General features: G+C 39.1%; 1 protein-coding gene across 1 annotated transcript in view; it reads left to right on the forward strand.

Moving 5' to 3' along the window:
* C5H10orf67 (chromosome 5 C10orf67 homolog) overlaps positions 1–26,250 on the forward strand; it is a 401,727-nt gene that overhangs the window by 42,315 nt on the left and 333,162 nt on the right. The window contains exons 2-4 of the mRNA XM_053713953.1: positions 3,050–3,170; positions 3,353–3,496; positions 11,593–11,667. Coding sequence (XP_053569928.1) covers positions 3,050–3,170; positions 3,353–3,496; positions 11,593–11,667 — 340 coding nt within the window. The remainder of the gene's footprint in view (positions 1–3,049; positions 3,171–3,352; positions 3,497–11,592; positions 11,668–26,250) is intronic.

Consider the following 26,250-nt stretch of genomic DNA (forward strand, 5'->3'; position numbering starts at 1 on the left):
AGGGAAAAACCCTGACAGGGACACAACTCTCACCTCCAAAGGTCAAAAAAGAGGGACGAAAAGGACACACTGATAGTGGGTTATGCATTTCAGCCCATACACAGCCCTTTTCAAACCAGTATCTTGCTTAATAGTGTATAAAATATTCTGAAAAGTTAAATAAAACGCTGACTAATCGGAAAGCAGTTGCTAGTCTCCGATTGGTAGCCATTTTTGAGTTCCCACACTAAAAAGTTTTAACAGTTCTCTGAAGGTAGTTCTCAAATAAGTCTGCCAAGACGTACATCATGACGACCAATATGAATAGTGCCTACCTTCTCCGTTATTTTCAATGTAAACATAGCGTGTAGTTCTGCTGTTCTCATTCAGGTCCGTGTGGCTGAAAAAAGCCTTCCACTAAGCAGAGAGGCGCCTACCACATCCATTAATTTCTATGGGATATATTATTTTATAAAATAAATCTACAGTAGCATAGCTTTTATAACGTCTCTAATTATCACTTGATAGATTAACCCTTTCAAAATTTATTGCAAGTTTAAAATCATAGACATGTTCATAATTTAATTTCTATAATATACACATTATGGGTCTTATATACAATATATCTTTTTGTTTTATGTTCTCATATACTTAATTTTCCTTATATGTCTCATCATAGAAATACCCAGTAATTGTTATTTTCATTCATACCACTGGGATGTGTGCTATTCAAAAAATAGATCCATTGTTTCTTATATCCTGTAATGATTCTGGTATGAAATTAGCTCTTTAACTGAGGTGTTGTATCTAAGGACGAGCTATCATTCTTCTCCATAGATGTGATCGTTGGGTAGATTGGTGCAATTATAGTATTATGTGCCATAATGTATTGGTCCTGAGTAGGTAGTGTGTTGTGCTTACCAAACTTGAGGATTTTCTTTTGTGGGGGCCCTCTGTGTCCATGAGAAGGGTTGAGCTAGCTGGTTCTTTGTCACTGAACATACGATTATCTCTACTAATCCGGTAGGCTCAATATCTGCTGTAGATGTTACATCTAGTTGCCCCAGTGCATAGCTGGATGGCACCCTCTCTATTAGCTGAAGTAAAAAGCTTTCTAGTCCTGGTATTGCTCACCTGAGCATGTCAGGAAATCTTAACATGTCAGGTTGATCATAACAAGGCTGCCATAGGGACTAGAAATCAGATAAGTACAACACTAAGAGCTAGATTACGAGTGGAGTGCAAACATTGTCATCTGAGTAATAAGGGGTTTATCGCAAGGGTTTGTGCTCATCGGGCTTACAGCTAGAATTACGAGTTGAAATTAAAAGTGATGTGCACAAAACACATCAAAAATAAATTACAAAGTATAGTTACACTCATATGAACACCATCTAATAAAAATTATATTAAAAAAATGCACACAAAAGTTATAAAGGCTCAAAGATATGAGATCTCATGTGTTAGAGAAAAAAAAGTCACATGTACATGTCTAAAGTTGTGTGTATATATATATATATATATGTCTATAAACGTCTACATATGTATTTTTATATGTATTTACAGCCATATAAACACATATAAAGTCACAAATACATATGTATACATATATGTGCATTGGAGCCCTTTGCCGAAACATGTAAAAGCATATTTATGCAAAATTCATAGGTTTAACTATGTATTTGCTGTAAATATTTCACATTCAAATGTTCTGCACATGGGGAATATGCTCTATGTATTTCTAAATAGATATTTGTGTGTGTGTGTGTGTGTGTGTGTGTATGTATAGTAAACAAAGATAAACGTTAAAACATTCTAAAAAGTGAAAGTGTAAAGGTCCCCACCAGAACACAAACATTCAAGAACCATAAAAACAAAGAGCAGAAAAAGGTGCAAGCAAAGGGAATATCCTAAAATGTCCACATTAAAAAGCAAGTGATATATATGTTCAAATAAGTATCAAAATAATAATAAAAACAATTAACTAAATAACGTCCGATGTGTACTATAAAAACAGAGTTAGCAGATAAAGTTCCAAGTCCAAGCTAGTACATATACATTTAGCTGTGTAGAAAGTTGTAAATAAATTCCTTGTGGATATTCTACTTACAAACTTCAACCTCAATCCAATGAGGTAAATGCCCCACAAATTCAAGAAGAGGTTCAACTTCTGCCACTCTGATCTTGCTTCAGTCCTCCCTGGGTATGGTATACCCCTATAACGCTTTTAATGGGCCTAAAATAACAAACACAGACTTATGTTATCCTCATGTCATCAGGCGCTATGTATATATATATATATTTATATTTATATATAAAAATCATGTGTGTATGTATAAAATAGAAAAATTTTTGTTATGTGTAGAACACTGAAATATTCATATTTTCATGTTGGGTTACTGCAAATGAGAATATGCGATTGTGTTTGCTTGAGTTGGGTGTTTTTTTTTCTCCATTGACTTCTATGGGGGAATACATAAACACTCATGGGATATTCTAACTTTTTTGTGCTTCTTGGGTTACCACTAGAACGAAAACAGTTTACTTTCATAATATGAGCACAAAAATCCTAATTCTACCGCAATTTATGCTCAAGTGGGAGTTATAGTTTGCGCTCCACTTGTAATCTGGTCCTAAATAAATTAGTATATTGATCTGGTGCCGGTTAATTCAAGAGGGGCTTTGACACCCGGATATCCGGGGGAGGGGGCGTAACCTTGTAGGTTGGCTCCGCTAAAAGCCTCAACTCTCTGATCTGTGGCACCTAAATCATTAATACAGCTAATAAGTGATTTTCTGCTCCTTCCAGATTGAAGTACAAATAATATTGTCAACCCAAGTGTGGATGCTGTAAACAGTGACCAATTATTGGTGGATTGTCAGTAGTTCTTTTGGAGTTCTAGGAAATGTGTAAGCACAGAGACGCTGCTTGGACATGCCCCTGAAAGGCCCATTTTTTTATACAGATTGGGCCAAAAATTAGGAGCCAGAAATAAAACTTTAGGAGATGTGACTTCTCTTGCTCCTGGTATTTTCCAATCTCTGTTCTAATCTATTCTATTTCTTTTAGGCCTTCAATATCGGATCAGCTCAGAGTAGGCCTCTATACAGCAGACCATGCTTCTCAAACAGATCAGAGTGAAATTTGTGCAATACAAGAAATGACAAAGGAGATACAAACTCTTGTTAAGGTGAGGTCACCCACCCTTGAAGTACAATTTTACAAGGTTATATTATCTTTATGCACTACAAAGCTACAAAACATTATATTTTTGTTACATCAGATTTGTTCAACCCATGAATTTATAAAGCTTTTTGTATTAATGGCTAGAACCTAGATATGTGCTAAATTATTTGCTTCTTTCTATTTAAGTCTTTTGATTCTCTGAAGAAAGATGTTGCTGTCCGTAAACAAAACCTTCAAGCTGACTACGATCACAAGATAGAAGCTCAAGCACTCAAACTCTATAAGAGAATAAATGATGCTGTGCAAGATATTGAAGAAGTACACAAAAAGGTAATTTATCATGTTGATTATAATGACCTATCAGGGTTTATTTGGTAACTCAAGATGTGTCAAACTGGTATCATAGGGATACCCAGCTAATAAATAATCTTTTGAATAATAAGGGTTTAATTAAGAATGTATTGATTAGGAAGGTAAACATTTCTTTAAATCAAGCTATAGTAATATTTATATATAAACTGTATAAAGCTAATTCAAAGAGAACATACAATTTTTAAAAAAGTTTCCAATTTACCTCTTTCAAATTTTCTGTACACTCATGGTATTCCTTGTTAAAGAGATACCTAGCTAGTTAGTGTGTGTATGTCCAGAGCACTAAATAACAGGAAAAAGTGCTTGCCGTCTAGTGTTCCTGCAAATGTATAATCTTGTCATTCCATGCAGACGCAGGCATGAGATTACATTCCTGCTTTTCAACAAAGGTTACAAAGGGACTGAAGATAATAGCATTAATAATTATTTTGTTGTTGTTTCATGTCCCTTTAAGTAAAAACGTTTAAAATGTTAAGTTTAAACAATGAGGAAATACTTAAAGGGACATTAAACCCAAATTTTCTCTTTTATGATTCAGATAGAGAATACCATTTTAAACAACTTTCTAATTTACTTCTGTTATCTAATTTACTTCATTCTCTTGATATTCTTTCCTGAAAAGCATATCAAGATAGGCTCAGTAGCTTCTGATTGGTGGCTGCACATATTTACCTCATGTGATTGGCTCACCCATGCACATTGCTATTTCTTATTATCTAAATAATGAAGCAAATTAGATAATAGAAGTAAATTGTAATTTTGTTTAAAATAGTATTCTCTGTGTGAATCATAAAATAATTTTTTTGGGTTTAATGTCCCTTTAACCAATACTGTTGCCCACTGGGTAGTAACAATTTCCATGTTTTTGCTAGTAGAGAGGGCAATACTCCCACAAGCCTAACAAAAAACATAGGCCTAGTTTCCATAGTTTATAGTAGTAATAGAAACTGGACCATAGTCTGTTCAGAACAGAAACATTAATAAATAAAAATGTAACACATCATGAAATATTCTTTTAGAGTTAGAAGGAAGTGGGTACAATGTCTCCTTAATTTAAAAAGTATAGCAGCTTCTAAAAGTTAAAATAGGCATTAAAAATGTAAATAATTGCTGTCAGTTTTATTCTTTTATAATACGACTAACCTACTAATGAATATATTGTTAGTCGAGTAATCAAGAAAAAAGGTTGTATTGTTTTCCCTTAAGTGAAATCATTTTGCAAATAAATGTACAGTATATAGAATATCAGGTTTATAATCAACAAAAGGTATCTAAAATATATATTGACTTTTATACCTATTCCCCGTATTCCATGTACTGTTTAAACACCATACCTGGGGCCAGATCTGAAGCCTTTTGCCGTTATTATTACCATCAACCCTGTTGAAGACAGTTGGGACTTGCAGTGTATCAAAATCTCTATAGCTTACAGTTACTAGCAGATCCCAATGCTTTCTGTGAGTTTTAAATACCATTTACAGCAGCAACATTTCTCCAACATTGGTGTGTCCGGTCCACGGCGTCATCCATTACTTGTGGGAATATTCTCTTCCCCAACAGGAAATGGCAAAGAGCACAGCAAAAGCTGCCCATATAGCCCCTCCTCGGGCTCCGCCCTCCAGTCATTCTCTTTGCCGCTCTGAACAAGTAGCATCTCCACGGAGATGGTGAAGAGTATGTGGTGTTTAGTTGTAGTTTTTTATTCTTCTATCAAGAGTTTGTTATTTTAAAATAGTGCCGGTTTGTACAATTTACTCTAAAACAGAAAAGGATGAAGAGTTCTGTTTAAAAGAGGAGTATGATTTTAGCAGCAGTAACTAAAATCAATTGCTGTTCCCACGCAGGACTGTTGAGCCCAGAGAACTTCAGTTGGGGGGAACAGTTTGCAGACTTTTCTGCTCAAGGTATGACTAGTCCATTTTCTAACAAGACTATGTAATGCTAGAAGACTGTCATTTTCCCTCTTTGGGATCGGTAAGCCATTTTATTAGACTCTTAACAGAATGAAGGCTTATTATGGGCTATATACTGGTTGACACTCTCTTGTGGGCTAAATCGATTGCTTTATTTAAGTTTTTTATGAGGTTTGAAGTTATTTTCAAAACTTTTAGTGTTTGGGAACGTTTTTAGGCGCCAGGCAGTCGTTTAGACACCTTCCCAGTCAGGAAGGGCCTTTCACTATAGTAGGCAGAGCCTCACTTTCGCGCCATAATTGCGCAGTTTCTTTTGGATGCAGTGCATGCAGCTTCATGTGAGAGGGTCTGGTGGTCATTGAAAACGTTCCTGGAAGGCTTATTTTGGTATCGTATAACCCCCAAGGACAGGTGAAGTCGCAGCAAACGCTGTGGCTGGGACTGTAGTGGGGTTAAAATTGCTAATTGATAAAACAGCTCCGGTTTCCTCATTTAAGGGGTTACAAGCTTGAAAATTGGGGTGCAATACTTTAAAAGCCTTAAGACACTAGGGTGAAAATTTGGTAAAGATTTGATATTTACTTCATAGTTTTTCACACATTCAGAAATAAAGTGTTCTCTGTTTAACATTTAAAGAGACAGTAACGGTTTTGTTTAAAAACGTTTTTTTTGCATTATTAGCCTGTGTAAGCCTGTCTAACATGTCTGTACCTTCAGATAGAACATGTTCTCTATGTATGGAGGCCAAGGTGGTCCCCCCTTCAAATGTATGTGATAATTGTGCCATGGCGTCCAGACAAAGTAAGGACAGTACTGTCACATTTAATAAGGTTGCCCAAGATGATTCCTCAAATGAAGGTAGTGGGGATAGTTCTTCATCCTCTCCTTCTGTGTCAATACCAGTTATGCCCGCGCAGGCGACCCCTAGTACATCTAGCGCGCCAATGCTTGTTACTATGCAACAATTAACGGCAGTAATGGATAATTCCATAGCTAATATTTTATCCAAAATGCCAGCATTTCAAAGAAAGCGTGATTGCTCAGTTTTAAATACAGTGGAGCAAGAAGGCGCGGACGATAATTTATCTGTCATACCCTCACACCAGTCAGAAGTGGCAGTGAGGGAGGGTTTGTCCGAGGGAGAACTTTCTGATTCAGGAAGAATTTCTCAACAGGCAGAACTTGATGTTGTGACGTTTAAATTTAAGTTAGAGCATCTCCGCGCATTACTTAAGGAGGTACTAACTACGCTGGATGATTGTGACTCTTTGGTCATTCCAGAAAAATTGTGCAAGATGGACAAATTCCTAGAGGTCCCGGTGCACCCTGATGCCTTTCCGATACCTAAAAGGGTGGCGGACATAGTGACTAAGGAGTGGGAGAAACCAGGCATACCTTTTGTCCCACCTCCTATATTTAAGAAATTGTTCCCCATGGTCGACCCAAGGAAGGACACATGGCAAACAGTCCCTAAGGTTGAGGGGGCAGTTTCTACGCTAGCCAAACGCACGACTATTCCCATTGAGGACAATTGTGCTTTCAAAGATCCTATGGATAAAAAATTGGAGGGTTTGCTTAAAAAGATTTTTGTTCAGCAAGGTTACCTCCTCCAACCAATTTCGTGCATTATTCCTGTCACTACGGCGGCGTGTTTCTGGTTCGATGAACTAGAAAAGTCGCTCAATAAGGAGACTCCATATGAGGAAGTCATGGACAGAATTCACGCACTTAAGTTAGCTAATTCCTTTATTTTGGATGCCGCTTTGCAATTAGCGAGATTAGCGGCGAAAAATTCAGGGTTTGCAATTGTGGCGCGCAGAGCGCTCTGGCTAAAGTCTTGGTCGGCGGATGTATCTTCCAAGACAAAATTGCTTAATATCCCTTTCAAAGGTAAGACCCTTTTTGGGCCAGAATTGAAAGAAATTATTTCAAACATCACTGGGGGGAAGGGCCATGCCCTCCCACAGGATAGGCCTTTCAAGGCTAAGAATAAGTCCAATTTTCGTTCCTTTCGTAATTTCAGGAAAGGACCGGCTTCTAACTCTGCAGCCTCTAGACAAGAGGGTAACGCTTCCCAGGCTAAGCCAGCTTGGAAACCAATGCAAGGCTGGAACAAGGGTAAACAGGCCAAGAAGCCTGCTGCTGCTACCAAGACAGCATGAAGGGGTAGCCCCCGATCCGGGACCGGATCTAGTAGGGGGCAGACTCTCTCTCTTTGCTCAGGCTTGGGCAAGAGATGTTCCGGATCCCTGGGCACTAGAAATAGTCTCTCAGGGTTATCTTCTAGAATTCAAGGAACTTCCTCCAAGGGGAAGGTTCCACATGTCTCGCTTATCTTCAGACCAAATAAAGAGACAGGCATTCTTACATTGTGTAGAAGACCTGTTAAAGATGGGAGTGATACACCCAGTTCCAACAGTGGAACAAGGTCAGGGGTTTTACTCAAACCTGTTTGTAGTTCCCAAAAAAGAGGGAACTTTCAGACCAATTCTGGATTTAAAAATTCTAAACAAGTTTCTCAGAGTTCCATCGTTCAAAATGGAAACCATTCGAACAATTTTACCTACAATCCAGGAGGGTCAATATATGACTACCGTGGATTTAAAGGATGCGTACCTACATATTCCTATCCACAAAGATCATCATCAGTTCCTAAGGTTCGCCTTTCTGGACAAACATTACCAGTTCGTGGCTCTCCCGTTCGGTTTAGCCACTGCTCCCAGAATTTTCACAAAGGTGCTAGGGTCCCTTCTGGCGGTTCTAAGACCGAGGGGCGTTGTCTCTTTCCAAGGCAAAGGCTCATACAGACATTGTTCTAGCCTTTCTCAGATCTCACCGGTGGAAGGTGAACGTAGAAAAGAGTTCCCTGTCTCCGTCAACAAGAGTACCCTTTTTGGGAACAATAATAGATTCTTTAGAAATGAAGATCTTCCTGACAGAAGTCAGAAAGTCAAAACTTCTAAACGCTTGTCAAGTTCTTCACTCTATTCTGCAGCCTTCCATAGCTCAGTGCATGGAAGTAGTAGGATTGATGGTTGCAGCAATGGACATAGTTCCTTTTGCTCGAATTCATCTAAGACCATTACAACTGTGCATGCTCAATCAGTGGAATGGGGACTATGCAGACTTGTCTCCACAGATTCAAGTAGACCAGGTAACCAGAGACTCACTCCGTTGGTGGTTGACTCAGGACCACCTGTCTCAGGGAATGAGTTTTCGCAGACCAGAGTGGGTCATTGTCACGACCGACGCCAGTCTATTAGGCTGGGGCGCAGTCTGGGATTCCCTGAAAGCTCAGGGTCTATGGTCTCAGGAAGAGTCTCTTCTTCTGATAAACATCCTGGAACTGAGAGCGATATTCAATGCTCTCCGGGCTTGGCCTCAACTAGCGAAGGCCGGATTCATAAGATTCCAGTCAGACAACATGACGACTGTAGCTTACATCAACCATCAGGGAGGAACAAAGAGTTCCTTGGCGATGAGAGAGGTATCCAAGATCATCAAATGGGCGGAGGATCACTCCTGCCATCTATCTGCAATTCACATCCCAGGAGTAGACAACTGGGAGGCGGATTATCTGAGTCGTCAGACTTTCCATCCGGGGGAGTGGGAACTCCACCCGGAGGTCTTTGCCCAGTTAACCCAATTATGGGGCATTCCAGACATGGATTTGATGGCGTCTCGTCAGAACTTCAAGGTTCCTTGCTACGGGTCCAGATCCAGGGATCCCAAGGCGACTCTAGTGGATGCTTTAGTGGCGCCTTGGTCTTTCAACCTAGCTTATGTGTTTCCACCGTTTCCTCTCCTTCCCAGGCTCGTAGCCAGGATCAAACAGGAGAAGGCCTCTGTGATTCTGATAGCTCCTGCGTGGCCACGCAGGACTTGGTATGCAGACCTGGTGAATATGTCATCGGCTCCACCATGGAAGCTACCTTTGAGACAGGATCTTCTAGTACAAGGTCCATTCAAACATCCAAATCTAGTTTCTCTGCAGCTGACTGCTTGGAAATTGAACACTTGATTTTATCCAAGCGTGGGTTTTCAAATTCGGTGATAGATACTCTGGTTCAAGCCAGAAAACCTGTGACTAGAAAGATTTACCATAAAATATGGAAAAAATATATCTGTTGGTGTGAATCCAAGGGATTCTCCTGGAGTAAGATTAAAATTCCTAAGATTCTCTCCTTTCTCCAAGAGGGTTTGGATAAAGGGTTGTCAGCGAGTTCTCTAAAAGGACAGATTTCTGCTTTATCTGTTTTGTTACACAAACGACTGGCAGCTGTGCCAGATGTACAAGCTTTTGTACAGGCTTTGGTCAGAATCAAGCCTGTTTACAGACCTATGACTCCTCCTTGGAGTCTAAATTTAGTTCTTTCAGTTCTTCAAGGGGTTCCGTTTGAACCTTTACATTCCATAGATATCAAGTTACTATCTTGGAAAGTTCTGTTTTTGGTTGCTATTTCTTCTGCTAGAAGAGTTTCTGAATTATCTGCTTTGCAGTGTGATCCACCTTATCTGGTGTTCCATTCAGATAAGGTTGTTTTGCGTACTAAACCTGGTTTTCTTCCAAAAGTAATTTCTAACAAGAATATTAACCAGGAAATAGTTGTTCCTTCTCTGTGTCCGAATCCAGTTTCAAAGAAGGAACGTTTGTTACACAATTTAGATGTGGTCCGTGCTTTAAAGTTCTATTTAGACGCAACAAAGGATTTCAGACAAACTTCATCTTTGTTTGTCGTTTACTCTGGTAAGAGGAGAGGACAAAAAGCTACTGCTACCTCTCTTTCTTTCTGGCTGAAAAGCATCATCCGATTGGCTTATGAGACTGCCGGACGGCAGCCTCCTGAACGCTTCACAGCTCACTCTACTAGGGCTGTGGCTTCTACATGGGCCTTCAAGAACGAGGCTTCTGTTGATCAGATATGTAAGGCAGCGACTTGGTCTTCTCTGCACACTTTTGCCAAATTCTACAAATTTGATACTTATGCTTCTTCGGAGACTATTTTTGGGAGAAAGGTTTTGCAAGCCGTGGTGCCTTCTGTTTAGGTAACCTGATTTGCTCCCTCCCTTCATCCGTGTCCTAAAGCTTTGGTATTGGTTCCCACAAGTAATGGATGACGCCGTGGACCGGACACACCAATGTTGGAGAAAACAGAATTTATGCTTACCTGATAAATTACTTTCTCCAACGGTGTGTCCGGTCCACGCCCCGCCCTGGTTTTTTAATCAGGTTTGAAAAATTTCTTTCTCTATACACTACAGTCACCATGGCACCCTATATTTTCTCCTTTTTTTCTCCTAACCGTCGGTCGAATGACTGGGGGGCGGAGCCCGAGGAGGGGCTATATGGGCAGCTTTTGCTGTGCTCTTTGCCATTTCCTGTTGGGGAAGAGAATATTCCCACAAGTAATGGATGACGCCGTGGACCGGACACACCGTTGGAGAAAGTAATTTATCAGGTAAGCATAAATTCTGTTTTTTTTACCACAAGATGCAGATCTTGAAAAATGTGAGCAGAAGGAGGGTAAATATTAGGCTTGGGCATTTGAAAGCTTTATTAGCATTCAAATGCGAAAGAAGGCGGCCGCTCGTGGTGTACAGGTCTTTTTGAAGCCACATTTCTTCTTATGAAAGCGCTTCACCCTAAGATCTGTGCAAATCTAGATGCTTAGAAAATCTATATGCCTATACTTCCTTAATTAAAGAAAAAAAAATTATGATTATTTTAATTACTTTTTTTGCGATCATATTATGCAAGTTACCAAGTTGTCTGAGACACCGTAACACTAAGGCAGGATAATTGTTTTTTTAATTGCAAACAAAACCTTTTATTCATTAATTTATCTTTTTAATATTTTCCAATGCCCTTCTGTGTGAATTAGCATCATTTAATAACTGAGTAAGTCACTGTAACACTACAACCGTAACTCCTGTTAATAATAGAAGCTCCCGTTGTGCGCATCTACAAACTTCAGCTTATCTCCTTTTTGTTATCATATTACAGCTCTTGCACAACTTGTTATTTTTATTACAAAATAAACATTCCCTTTGCTTTCTGCCATATGTGAGTTCTTGCACCCTTCTACAGAAAAGAAAACACATTTATTTTTCTCTTAATTATTGATTTAACTGTTTTTTCAGAAAATATCAGTTCTGCGCAGCAGCTTCCAGCAGCAGTTAATTGATGCTCTTGCTGTAATAACGGTATATTATCAGGTAAGTTTATAATGTTCAGTTGTTTTATTGCATTTAAAGTAAACTACATTCAAAACGTTACATGAACAACAATCTCTTGTCATTCAATAGATGAAAACACCATCAAATGTCATTCTTTCTTGTACAACAACATTTCCCTCTTTATATGCTGATTTCTATATTAGATCACCTCTCAGTTATTTTGAGCTCTTCTCTCACTGAGGCCTGATGATCAAATGCTCGCCGGCATGGAGAGAAATAAGGCAAAATGTTTGGGGGCATTTTTTGAGCATTATAATATAGGTGTATTTCCTTCACATCCAGAACCATGGATAGAGAGATAAGCTGCTCTCAAGCAAACCTTTTCATGTAAAGAATTGTTTGAGGGACCTTGCAGTGCTGACTAGACTTCTTAGATAATCCCACCATAGCCGAGAGATTTAGATCATTATGCCTCCTGTTAATTCCCCTGGTTTTCATACATAAATATTCACGTTGCCTCCTGTTTGTAGCTCTGCTGCACTAAGAAGCAGAGGTTTAGTGTTGCTGATAGTGCGGTATTGCGTTGTGTGCATTACAGTATCGGAGATGGATTTAGAAGGGAAGTCTAAGATTAGCCGTGTATCATACATGACTAAGGGCCTATAGCAGGCTTGAAACGTTGTAGCTGTTTGTTCCTAAGGACCTGTAATGAAGGAATAAAGGTCTTTTTAAACGGAGGCTGCTGAAAATTTTTCATTCTGAATTCTGTGCCCACCATTGTTTTATAAAAACTAAAACTTTACACTTATTTCTTTCCTAAGGCATGGAGAGTCCACAATTCATTCCATTTACTAGTGGGATATTCAACTCTTGGCCAGCAGGAGGAGGCAAAGAGCACCCCAGCAGAACTGTTAAGTGTCACTTCCCTTTACTATAACCCCCAGTCATTCTTTGCCTCTATGACCAGGAGGATGGAAAAGATGAGTGTCTGAGGAGATTGTATCCTTAATGAGCTGCAGTATTTTTATGGGCAGTTCTGTTAGGCTACTGTACTGCTAGGGGTCTGTGTTTTTGATCAGATTTGTTTCAAAATACTATATGGCATATAGGCTGGCTATGAGACTTGTGATGGTTCTGAAACAGAAGGGGTTAATATAACATTTAAGCTTTATTTTTCCCCCTGAGATGTGCCTAAGAGGTATATGGTATTTATACTTTATTGCATATGAGAGTTTTTTACTGTTATCATTATTGCCGCTGAGGCAGCTATTCTCGCGCCGTTTTTTAAGTTGTGGCGCACTTGTAATTCTTTCAGTGCTTACAGTCATGTGACCGTATTTTGCACTTCCGATTTTTCGGCTATCTGTCAGCCGATCTCATAGCGCATAGAGCACATTTAACAGTGACAACTCTTTTTTGTTCTTTGACCGGAGGATACTGAACAACGGCTTAGAGATTTTCTTTCAGCAGCGATCGTAGAGGGAGCTATCTCTTCTACTTCTGACTGATTGCTAGTGGGTTTTCTCTTTTGGTAGCTGGAGCGGTAAGTCCTTAGCAAAGGCTGAAGTTTTAGAGGTGACAGTTTGTAAGTACCGTTTTTTGTCATTTAAAGGTGCATTTAATTTCAAAGGGTTTATTTTAATCATAGACTTTATTACTAGTGTGAATCATATTCAAAATGGATACTGAACAAGATTTGGCTACCAATTTTAGTAAATGCTTATATTGTTTGGAGGTGCAAGTTATTCCTCCTGTGCTACTATGTTCCACTTGTTTAAGCAAGACTTTGTCATCTAGAGACAAGGATTCCTCCTCTGAGCCATATGTCTCTAAGGATAATGTTGTTCATGCCATGCCTCAGCTTTACCCTCAAACATCCCAAGCTTTAGCAGTTTCATATGCAGTACCCTGCGGTTCCTATCAACATCCTCCTGGGGCTGTTTATTTACCAGGAGATTTTGCTGTGCAGATAACTTCTGCAAGTTTTTGCAGCTTTATTAGCTTTCCCTGTTGCTGGTAAGCGTAAGAGGAAATCTAAAAATATTTCTGTTAGTAAGGGTTCTGACTCTGTTAAGGCTGCTTTAGTCAGTCTCTCTCATTTATCTGATGAAGGTAATACCTCTGTAGCTTCTGAGGGAGAGATCTCAAACTCTGACACTGTAGTGGAAAAATCTACAGATTCAGAGGAACTTAATTTCAGATTGAAGCTGGAACAACTTCGGTTACTTTTAAAGGAGGTCCTTGCTACAGAGTATATGATGTACCTTCATCTGGGGAAGTTTTTCCAGTCCCAGACCATATGTCAGAAATAATAGCTCAGGAATGGGAAAGGCCAGGGATTCCTTTTTCCTGTCCCCTGTTTTTAAAAAAAATGTTTCCTGTTGCTGACTCTATACGTGACTCGTGGCGCACAGTGCCCAAGGTAGAGTGGCCTACGGCCACACAACCCTGAATGCGCCCGATAGAGGAGATCCAGGATAGGATCAAGGCAATTAGGTTGGCCAACACTTTTATGTGATGCCAGCAATGCAAGTGGTTAGACTGGGAGCCAAGAATTCTAGCCTCACTGTGCTAGCTCGTAGAGCTCTGTTGTTGAAATCTTGGTCTGCAGATGTAGCTTCCAAGTCCAAACTTCTGTCTTTACCTTATAAGGGTAAGACTTTATATGGTCCTGGTCTGGCCAAGATCATTTCCAAAATTACGGGGGAGAAAGGGATATTTCCTACCTCAGGACAAGAAGAACAGACCTAAGGGTCGCCAGAATTCTAATTTCTTTCATGTAATTAGCAAGAGTCCATGAGCTAGTGACGTATGGGATATACATTCCTACCAGGAGGGGCAAAGTTTCCCAAACCTTAAAATGCCTATAAATACACCCCTCACCACACCCACAATTCAGTTTTACAAACTTTGCCTCCGATGGAGGTGGTGAAGTAAGTTTGTGCTAGATTCTACGTTGATATGCGCTCCGCAGCAAGTTGGAGCCCGGTTTTCCTCTCAGCGTGCAGTGAATGTCAGAGGGATGTGAGGAGAGTATTGCCTATTTGAATGCAGTGATCTCCTTCTACGGGGTCTATTTCATAGGTTCTCTGTTATCGGTCGTAGAGATTCATCTCTTACCTCCCTTTTCAGATCGACGATATACTCTTATATATACCATTACCTCTGCTGATTCTCGTTTCAGTACTGGTTTGGCTTTCTACAAACATGTAGATGAGTGTCCTGGGGTAAGTAAATCTTATTTTCTGTGACACTCTAAGCTATGGTTGGGCACTTTATTTATAAAGTTCTAAATATATGTATTCAAACATTTATTTGCCTTGACTCAGAATGTTCAACATTCCTTATTTTTCAGACATTCAGTTTCATATTTGGGATAAATGCATTTGTTTCAATCATTTTTTCTTACCTTAAAAAATTTGACTTTTTCCCTGTGGGCTGTTAGGCTCGCGGGGGCAGAAAATGCTTCATTTTATTGCGTCATTCTTGGCGCAGACTTTTTTGGCGCAAAATTTTTTTTCTGTTTCCGGCGTCATACGTGTCGCCGGAAGTTGCGTCATTTTTTGACGTTTTTTTGCGTCAAAAATGTCGGCGTTCCGGATGTGGCGTCATTTTTGGCGCCAAAAGCATTTAGGCGCCAAATAATGTGGGCGTCTTTTTTGGCGCTAAAAAATATGGGCGTCATTTTTGTCTCCACATTATTTAAGTCTCATTATTTATTGCTTCTGGTTGCTAGAAGCTTGTTCACTGGCATTTTTTTCCCATTCCTGAAACTGTCATTTAAGGAATTTGATCAATTTTGCTTTATATGTTGTTTTTTTCTTTTACATATTGCAAGATGTTCCACGTTGCAACTGAGTCAGAAGATACTTCAGGAAAATCACTGCACAGTGCTGGAGCTACCAAGCTAAGTGTATCTGCTATAAACTTTTGGTATCTGTTTCTCCAGCTGTTATTTGTATTGCATGTCATGTCAAACTTATTAATGCAGATAAAATTTCCTTTAGTACTGTTACATTACCTGTTGCTGTTCCGTCAACATCTAATTTTCAGAGTGTTCCTGATAACATAAGAGATTTTATTTTTTAAATCCATTAAGAAGGCTATGTCTGTTATTTCTCCTTCTAGTATACATAAAGTCTTTTAAAACTTCTCTTTTTTCAGATGAATTTTTAAATGAACATCATCATTCTGATACTGATAATGGTTCTTCTGGTTCAGAGGTTTCTGTCTCAGAGGTTGATGCTGATAAATCTTTGTATTTGTTCAAGATGGAATTTATTCGTTCTTTACTTAAAGAAGTGTTATTTGCATTAGAAATAGAGGATTCTGGTCCTCTTGATACTAAATCTAAACGTTTAAATAAGGTTTTTAAATCTCCTGTAGTTATTCCAGAGGTGTTTTATCTCCCTGATGCTATTTCTGAAGTAATTTCCAGGGAATGGAATAAATTGGGTAATTTATTTACTCCTTCTAGACGTTTATGCAAATTATATCCTGTGCCATCTGACAGATTAGAGTTTTTTGGGACAAAAATCCCTAAGGTTATGGGGCTGTCTCTACTCCTGCTAATGTACTACTATTCCTACGACAGATAGTACTTCATTTAAGGATCCTTTAGATAGGAAAATTGAATCCTTTCTAAGAAAAGCTTACTTATGTTCAGGTAATCTTCTTAGACCTGCTATATTTTTAGCGGATGTTGCTGCAGCTTCAACTTTTTGGTAGCAGCTTTAGCGCAACAAGTAACAGATCATAATTTTATAGCATTATTATTATTCTATAACATGCTAATAATTTTATTGGTGATACCATCTTTTGATATCATTAGAGTTGATGTCAGGTATATGTCTCTAGCTATTTTAGCTAGAAAAGCTTTATGGATTAAACTTGGAATGCTGACATGTCTTCTAAGTCAACTTTGCTTTCCCTTTCTTTCCAGGGTAAATAATCATTTTCGTTCCTTTCCTCACAACAAGGAACAAAAGCCTGATCCTTCATCCTCAGGAGCGGTATCAGTTTGGAAACTATTTCCAGTTTGGAATATATCCAAGCCTTATAGAAACCTATAGCCAGCTCCTAAGTACCTATGAAGGTGCGGCCCTTATTCCAGCTCAGCTGGTATGGGGCAGATTACGTTTTCTTCAAAGAAATTTGGATCAATTCCGTTCTTAATCTCTGGTTTCAGAAACATTGTTTCAGAAAGGTACAGAATTGGCTTCAAGTTAAGGCCTCCTGCTAAGAGATTCTTTTCTTTCCCGTGTCCCAGTTAACACAGCAAAGGCTCAGCATTTCTGAAATGTGTTTCAGATCTAGAGTTGGCTGGAGTATTTATGTCAGTTCCAGTTCTGGAACAGGGGCTGGGGTTTTATTTTATCTCTTCATTGTACCAAAGAAGGTCAATTCCTTCAGACCAGTTCCGGATCTATCATTATTGAATCGTTATGTTAGGATACCAACATTCAAGATGGTTACTGTAGGACTATCCTGCCTTTTGTTTAGCAAGGGCATTATATGTCTACAATAGATTTACAGGATGTGTATTTGCATATTCCGATTCATCCAGATCACTTTTAGTGTCTGAGATTCTCTTTTTAGACAAGCATTACCAGTTTTGTGGCTCTACCGTTTGGCCTAGCCTCAGTTCCAAGAATTTTTTTCAAAGGTTCTCGGTGCCCTTTTTTCTGTAATCAGAGAATAGGTTTTTGGTATTTCCTTATTTGGATGATATCTTGGTACTTGCTCAGTCTTCTCATTTTCGAAGAATCTCATACGAATCGACTCGTGTTGTTTCTTCAAGTTCATGGTTGGAGGATCAATTTACCAATCAGTTCATTGATTCCTCAGACAAGGGTAACCTTTTTAGGTTTCTAGATAAATTCAGTGTCTATGACTCTGTCCTTGTCAGACAAGAGAAGTTTAACATTGATATCAGCTTGTCAAAACCTTCAGTCACAATTATTCCCTTTGGTAGCCTTATGCATGGAAATGTTGGGTCTTAGGACTGCCGCATCAGATGCGATTTCCTTTGCTCGTTTTCACATGCGACCTCTTCAGCTCTGTATGCTGAACCAATGGTGCAGGGATTACTCAAAGATATCTCAATTAATATCTTTAAACCGATTTTACGACACTCTCTGACATGGTGGACAGATCACCATCGTTTAGTTCAGGGGGCTTCTTTGTTCTTCCGACCTGGACTATAATCTCAACAGATGCAAGTCTTACAGGTTGGGGAGCTGTGTGGGGGTATCTGACGGCACAAGGGGTTTGGGAATCTCAGGAGGTGAGATTTCCGATCAATATTTTGGAACTCCGTGCAATTTTCAGAGCTCTTCAGTCTTGGCCTCTTCTGAAGAGAGAGTTGTTCATTTGTTTTCAGATAGACAATGTCACAACTGTGGCATACATCAATCATCAAGGAGGGACTCACAGTCCTCTGGCTATGAAAGAAGTATCTTGAATTTTGGTTTGGGCGGAATCCAGCTCCTGTCTAATCTCTGCGGTTCATATCCCAGGTATGGACAATTGGAAAGCGGATTATCTCAGTCGCCAAACGTTGCATCCGGGCGAATGGTCTCTTCACCCAGAGGTATTTCTTCAGATTGTTCAAATGTGGGAACTTCCAGAAATAGATCTGATGGCTTCTCATCTAAACAAGAAACTTCCCAGGTATCTGTCCAGATCCCGGGATCCTCAGGCGGAGGCAGTGGATGCATTATCACTTCCTTGGAAGTATCATCCTGCCTATATCTTTCCGCCTCTAGTTCTTCTTCCAAAAGTAATCTCCAAGATTCTGAAGGAATGCTCGTTTGTTCTGCTGGTAGCTCCGGCATGGCCTCACAGGTTTTGTTATGCGGATCTTGTCCGGATGGCCTCTTGCCAACTGTGGACTCTTCCGTTAAGACCAGACCTTTTGTCTCAAGGTCCTTTTTTCCATCAGGATCTGAAATCCTTAAATTTAAAGGTATGGAGATTGAACGCTTGATTCTTGGTCAAAGAGGTTTCTCTGACTCTGTGATTAATACTATGTTACAGGCTCGTAAATCTGTATCCAGAGAGATATATTATAGAGTCTGGAAGACTTATATTTCTTGGTGTCTTTTTCATCATTTTTTCTTGGCATTCTTTTAGAATACCGAGAATATTACAGTTTCTTCAGGATGGTTTGGATAAGGGTTTGTCCGCAAGTTCCTTGAAAGGTCAAATCTCTGCTCTTTCTGTTCTTTTTCACAGAAAGATTGCTATTCTTCCTGATATTCATTGTTTTGTACAAGCTTTGGTTCGTATAAAGCCTGTCATTAAGTCAATTTCTCCTCCTTGGAGTTTGAATTTGGTTCTGGGGGCTCTTCAAGCTCCTCCATTTGAACCTATGCATTCATTGGATATTAAATTACTTTCTTGGAAAGTTTTGTTCCTTTTGGCCATCTCTTCTGCCAGAAGAGTTTCTGAATTATCTGCTCTTTCTTGTGAGTCTCCTTTTCTGATTTTTCATCAGGATAAGGCGGTGTTGCGAACTTCTTTTGAATTTTTACCTAAGTTGTGAATTCCAACAACATTAGTAGAGACATTGTGGTTCCTTCATTATGTCCTAATCCTAAGAATTCTAAGGAGAAATCGTTGCATTCTTTGGATGTTATTAGAGCTTTGAAATATTATGTTGAAGCTACTAAGTCTTTCCGAAAGACTTCTAGTTTATTTGTTATCTTTTCCGGTTTTAGAAAGGCCAGAAAACTTCTGCCATTTCTTTGGCATCTTGGTTGAAATCTTTAATTCATCTTGCCTATGTTGAGTCGGGTAAGACTCCGCCTCATAGGATTACAGCTCATTCTACTAGGTCAGTTTCTACTTCCTGGGCGTTTAGGAATGAAGCTTCGGTTGATCAGATTTGCAAAGCGGCAACTTGGTCCTCTTTGCATACTTTTACCAAATTCTACCATTTTGTTGTATTTTCTTCTTCTGAAGCAGTTTTTGGTAGAAAAGTACTTCAGGCAGCGGTTTCAGTTTGAATCTTCTGCTTATGTTTTTCATTAAACTTTATTTTGGGTGTGGATTATTTTCAGCAGGAATTGGCTGTCTTTATTTTATCCCTCCCTCTCTAGTGACTCTTGTGTGGAAAGATCCACATCTTGGGTAGTCATTATCCCATACGTCACTAGCTCATGGACTCTTGCTAATTACATGAAAGAAAACATAATTTATGTAAGAACTTACCTGATAAATTCATTTCTTTCATATTAGCAAGAGTCCATGAGGCCCGCCCTTTTTTGTGGTGGTTATGATTTTTTTGTATAAAGCACAATTATTCCAATTCCTTATTTTATATGCTTTCGCACTTTTTTCTTATCACCCCACTTCTTGGCTATTCGTTAAACTGAATTGTGGGTGTGGTGAGGGGTGTATTTATAGGCATTTTAAGGTTTGGGAAACTTTGCCCCTCCTGGTAGGAATGTATATCCCATACGTCACTAGCTCATGGACTCTTGCTAATATGAAAGAAATGAATTTATCAGGTAAGTTCTTACATAAATTATGTTTTTCGTTCCTTTCAGAACTTCAAAGGACAGAATCCTTCCTCTTCCAAGCCGGAGCAAACCAGACCTCATGGAGGTCTAGTCAGCCTTGGAATAAGGTGAAACAAGCCAAGAAGCCTTCCGCTGATTCTCAATCCAGTCTTGGATCACGTGGTGGGCAGGCTTTTCTTTTTTCGACAGGCTTGGATTCGCGATATTCCAGATCCTTAGGCTGTGGACATAGTATCCCAGGGGTATCCCAGGGTTACAGAATAGGATTCAAGTCTTACCTCCCCCCCCCCACAGGGGCAGATTTATCCTGTCAAGGTTATCTACAAGTCAGGTTAAGAGAGAGGCCGTCTTAAACTGTGTAAAGGACCTATCTTCCCTGGGAGTGAGTGTTCCAGTTCCCTTAGTGGAACAGGTTCAAGGATTCTATTCAAATCTGTTTGTGGTTCCCAAAAAGGAGGGAACTTTCCGTCCCATCCTAAACTTAAAGTGTCTCAACAAATTCCTCAAGGTTCCGTCCTTCAAAATGGAAACTATTCATTCCATTTTTCTTTTGGTCCAAGAGTGTCAGTTCATGAAGACCATAGATCTGAAGGACGCGTATCTTCATGTTCCTATTCACAGGGAACATCACCAGTTTCTGAAGTTTGCATTTCTAGACAACCATTTCCAGTTTTTTGCCCTTCCTTTAAGACTTGCTACGGCTCCTCGATTCTTTACAAAGGTTCTAGGGGTTCTTTTGGCAGTGGTCAGATCTCAAGGAATAGCGGTGGCGCCTTACCTGGACGACATCTTGGTTCAAGCGTCATCTTTTTAACTAGCAAGATCTCATACAGAGATGTTGTTGTATATTCTACTTTCCCATGGGTGGAAAGTGAATCTGGGAAAGAATTTCCTAGTACCAGCACAAGAGTGTGTTTCTTGGGAACAATTATAGATTCTGTATTCATGAAAAAAATTCTGATGGATGTCAGAAAATCCAAACTTCTTTCTTCTAGCCTTTCTCTTCAATCTTCTATCCGCCCATCAGTGGCTCAATGCATGGAGGTAATTGGTCTGATGGTTGCTTCAATGGACATCATTCCTTTTGCTTGGTTCCATTTGAGACCTCTGCAGTTATGCATGCTCATTCAATGTAATGGAGACCACTCAGATCTTTCGCAGAGGATAGGTCTGGATCCCCTAACAAGAGACTCTTTCTCATGGTGGATTTCGCAGGACCATCTATCTCAAGGTACATGCTTCCTGAGACTTTCATGGGTGATTGTGACCATTGTTCCTTAAAAGCTCAGAGTCTTTGGACTCAGGAGGAGTTCTCTCTTCCCATAAACATCTTGAAATTGAGAGCAATTTTTAATGCCTTGACAGTTTGATTTCAACTAGCCTTGGTGCGGTTTATCAGATTTCAATCGGACAACATCACCTTGGTGGCTTACAGCAACCACCAGGGAGGAACTCTGAGTTCCTTAGCAATGAAGGAGGTTACAGGCATTCTTTAGTGGGTGGGATCTCAATATTGTCTCCTATCTGCCAGCCACATTCCAGGGGTGGACAACCTGGGAAGCGGATTTTCTGAGCAGTCAGATCTTTCATACCGGGGAGTGGGCTCTCCATCCGGAGATATTCTCAATGATAACCCTCAGGTGGGGGGTTCCAGAGTTGGATCTGATGACGTCGCGTCAAAACGCCAAGCTTCCAAAGTACGGCTCAAGATCAAGAGATCCTCAAGCCGTTCTAATAGATGTTCTGGTGGATCCTTGGAACTTCTGTCTAGCATACCTGTTTCCTCCGTTTGCTCTCCTTCCACTAGTCATTGCTCGTATCAAACAGGAGAAAGCGCCTGTGATTCTAATGGCTCCTGCCTGGCCTCGCAGGATCTGGTTCGCGGATCTAGTGAAGATGTCATCTCTTCTACCTTGGAGGTTAATTTTGAGGAAGGACCTTCTACTTCAGGATCCCTTCCTCCATCCAAATCTGGATTCACTGAAGCTGACTGCTTGGAGATTGAACGCCTAGTTTTGGCTTGGCGTGGCTTTTCTGGGAAGGTCATTGATACCATGCTTCAAGCTCATAAACCTGTTACTTGCAAGATTTACCATAAGGTATGGCGCAGATACCTTTATTGGTGTGAATCAAAGGGTTTCTCTTGCAGCAGGATAAGGGTTCACAGAATTTTGTCTTTTCTTTAGGAGGGCCTGGAGAAGGGTTTGTCTGTCAGTACTCTGAAGGGTCAGATTTCTGAACTGTCTATTCTTTTGCACAAATGTCTGACAGATATGCCAGATATCCAGTCTTTTGTTCAGGCCCTGGTCAGAATCAGGCCTGTGTTTCAACCTGTTGCTCCTCCATGGAGCCTTAATCTTGTTCTTAAAGTTTTGCAGCAGGCTCCGTTTGAGCCAATGCATTCTGTTGATATTAAATTGTTATCTTGGAAGGTTTTGTTTCTTATAGCTATTTCGTCTGCTCGCAGAGTTTCCGAGCTTTCGTCTTTGTAGTGTGATTCCCCTTACCTTATTTTTCATGTGGATAAGGCGGTCCTTCATTCTAAGCTGAGATTTCTTCCTAAATTAGTGTTGGATCGCAATATTAATCAGGAAATTGTTGTTCCTTCTCTCTGTCCTAATCCTTCTTCCCAGAAGGAACGTCTTTTGCATAACCTGGATGTTGTGTGTGTGCTCTAAAATTTTACCTTCAGGCAACTAAAGATTTTCGGCAATCTTCTGCCCTGTTTTTTTTTTCTTTCTGGTAAGCGTAAAGGTCAGAAGGCCACTGCTACTACCCTTTCTCTCTGGTTGAGAAGTGTTATCCAGTTAGCTTATGAAAGAGCTGGACAACAGCCTCCTGAGAGAATTACGGCTCATTTCACTAGGGCTGTCTCCTCTTCCTGGGCTTGTTCGGTGGAACTAATTTGCAAGGCGGCAACATGGTCCTCTTTGCTTACCTTTTCCAAATTCTACAAATTTGATACTTTTGCTTTGGCTGAGGCTTCTTTTGGGAGAAAAGTTCTTCAAGTGGTGGTACCTTCTGTTTAGGGCCGCCTGTTTTGTTCTCCCTCCCTTTCATTCTGTGTCCATACATTTTGTTTTTGTCACTATTTTAAACAACTAATAAACCTTTAAAAAAATACATCTACATGTTATTCACAGACTAATCTTTTCTTTGAATGCATCATTCTATCTAGCATTAATTAAATGTTAAAAGTTTCCTTTAAATATATAATTATACAACAGATATTATTAATTACTTTAATAAATTATGGAATAGCAATCAGGACTGTACAAAGTACAATATAATATAGTAAATTGTTTTGAAGTAAGAAAAACATATATAGAATTATTACCATTGCACAATGCAGAAAAAGAGTGCAAATCACTCTTATATTAGTGTTTTATAGTTTGATCGTCCATAGATGCTATATAACCCCTTTAAGAAATGCAGCCAGACAATTCTAGAAAAATAACTTGTTTTTTCTTGGTTGTTAAATAAATTGATACCTTTTTTTTTTTTTTCGAGATTCCATTTGGTAATCAAGTAACAGTTTAATTTACATCAGAACAAAGATAACATAATACATGTCTTGTTAAATGTGTGTGCCTGTGGAGTTAGGACCTGATGAGAAGTTGTATTTTCACCAAATCTCTATTTAATGCACACGTATCAAGGATATTCTGGTCTTTGTGTTTTCATTATTATGTCTAATACGAGCCTTATGAGATGGATTACTCTAACAAAAAAATGTTTCTAAATGCAGATTTATGTATAAATACTTAAAAATTGTGAAATCTTTAAGTAAAGAGGATATTCCAATTTATGGTTCACTTGCATTAGTTTCTTGAAATATAGATGTAATATGGGCCCAACTTAACAAAATGATTAAAAAGTGTATATTTCTATAAACAGAAAAATCATATCTAATAAAATAAACTCAATGAGGTCCATCACGCTGTGGCCTTTGTTTGCTTGCCTTGACTTGGACTTGGATCCCATAACTGGAAATAAATGGATATATTGTGTCAGAGGCGTAAGAGGCAAAAAACAGCAAAATTCTCTTAAGCAGTCATCTTTTCACTGTACTGCTTTATGTTTAAATCTTTTTTATTATCACAGGATTTCACAGATCATATACAGGTCATTACTTATCATGAAACATTCACTCTATAACTAACTGATCATATGCAAGAGATGAGGTAAACCTGTGGTATTACAGTACATAGATTAGAAATTAGGTTCTCCTCATAAAAGTGTCCAATGTCTTGTCTTATTTTCACTCAAGGATTCTTTGTTTATTGCTTCTTAGAGGTTCTTTAGGTGTAATATTATCTATATCCTCTTTTCTAATGAAAATATTCCGGAATATATTAACCTGTGAGTAGTCCCATTCTTATATCTCAGGTAGAGATTAACAGTATAATTTTTCAACAATTAAATTCAACTTTTAACTGAACTTAAGCTGTGTCCTTTGAGGGTTCTGTAGTTTTCTTAATAACAGCTTAGAGAAAAAACAGTAACACAATTAAACATTAAATTAAAAATAGAAATGAGAAATAATAATAACTAAAAATAAATAGAAATAAAATTAAATTAAGTTACCGAGTGACTCCTTATTGACTCTCTCTCTCCCAGGTCTTGTTGTTTGTTCCTCCGTCCTCTGTGTGGGAGAAGTCTGTCTTGTTCTATATTATTTTATGTCTGTTCAGTGTCCAGTAAAACCAGGTCTTTTCGTATTGTGTTTGTGTATCTAATATATGTGAGGCGGATTCATACATTCGATGTGTTAAAGAGATCTTATTGAGAATCTCATCCCAAGGGGGTGCTGAGGTCTTCCAGTGTTTTGCTATACAAGATCTTGTTACCGTACAAATGATTCTAATAAATGTGTTTATCTGTTTATTAAACTGGAGGAGAGGAATGTGTAGGAGTGCTTGTGATGAGGTTAACTGAATGTCCTCCTCTAAAATTGAGCTTAGTAGATTGGATGTTTTAGTCCAAATGTCTCTTATCCCCCCACATTCCCACCACATGTGGTAGTATGAGCCTACCTCCCCGCATCCTCTATAACAGGACCTATTATGATTGGGTGTCATATGAGCTGTTTTTACTGGGGTGAGGTACCACCTAAACATTGTCTTGATAGTGTTTTCTCTCAGGTCAGCACTTAGAAGTCCTTTACAAGCTGAATTAAACGTATCGTCCCACCATTGTTTATCTTCATTGATATCTAAGTCTCTTTCCCAGTTGAGAATCAAGTTAGATTTTGATAAGTTGTGAGATGCTTGTATCTGTAGGTAGAGCTTAGAGATGGCTCCTTTCTGTCTATGTGTAGATTGAAGTAGATTTTCTAGGGGTGTGGTTATTTTGGCTTGTCTATCTTTAATATAATTGTGGATTGCGGAGTTTACTTGAAGATATTGGAACCAATGTAGTTTTATTGGATCTAGTTGGGTTTGAATCTGGATAAAGGTCTTAGGTTTACCTCCACTTAGCCAATCCGCCACTCTATAGAGACCTTTATTGGCCCATTTGTCTACTATATGTTGTGTCTCTTTGGTAAGTAAATATCTAATTGGGTGTGCTAATGTTTGTTTAGGTAATAGATTCTGTCTATTGGTTAAAAAGGTCCATGTTTCCATAGTGTGTTGTGTGATTCTCAATCCTGGTTTGTCTATGAGACTTCTCCTAGTTTGTTTTTGCCAAAGTAAGTCGTCCGAATGAGGGGTGTCTCTGATCTCTGCCTCTAGGTTGGTCCAAATGACCCCTTCAACATTACTTCCCAATAGTGTGGTTTGTGCTAATCTGGCTGCTCTGTAGTATTCTACTATGTTAGGTGCTCCAATTCCACCTAGGCTTCTATGTTTAGTTTCACTGTACTGCTTTATATCATAAACAAAAGATAATATGAAAAGAAAAAGTGACAGTATACTAGCACTCTTGCAAGTACCAATAAATATGTATGGATGGCATGGAGGGTCACCTTAAACAGGGATTTAATAAAACATAACTTTTATTCTATCAAGTTAATATATACAAATGAATGTATGGTGTGAGCTTTAAAACTTAGATTAAGAAAATATATAGGGGACAAATATCCACAAGAACACTT

The sequence above is a fragment of the Bombina bombina genome, chromosome 5 (genome assembly GCF_027579735.1).
Source record: "Bombina bombina isolate aBomBom1 chromosome 5, aBomBom1.pri, whole genome shotgun sequence".
Taxonomy (NCBI): Eukaryota; Metazoa; Chordata; class Amphibia; order Anura; family Bombinatoridae; genus Bombina; species Bombina bombina.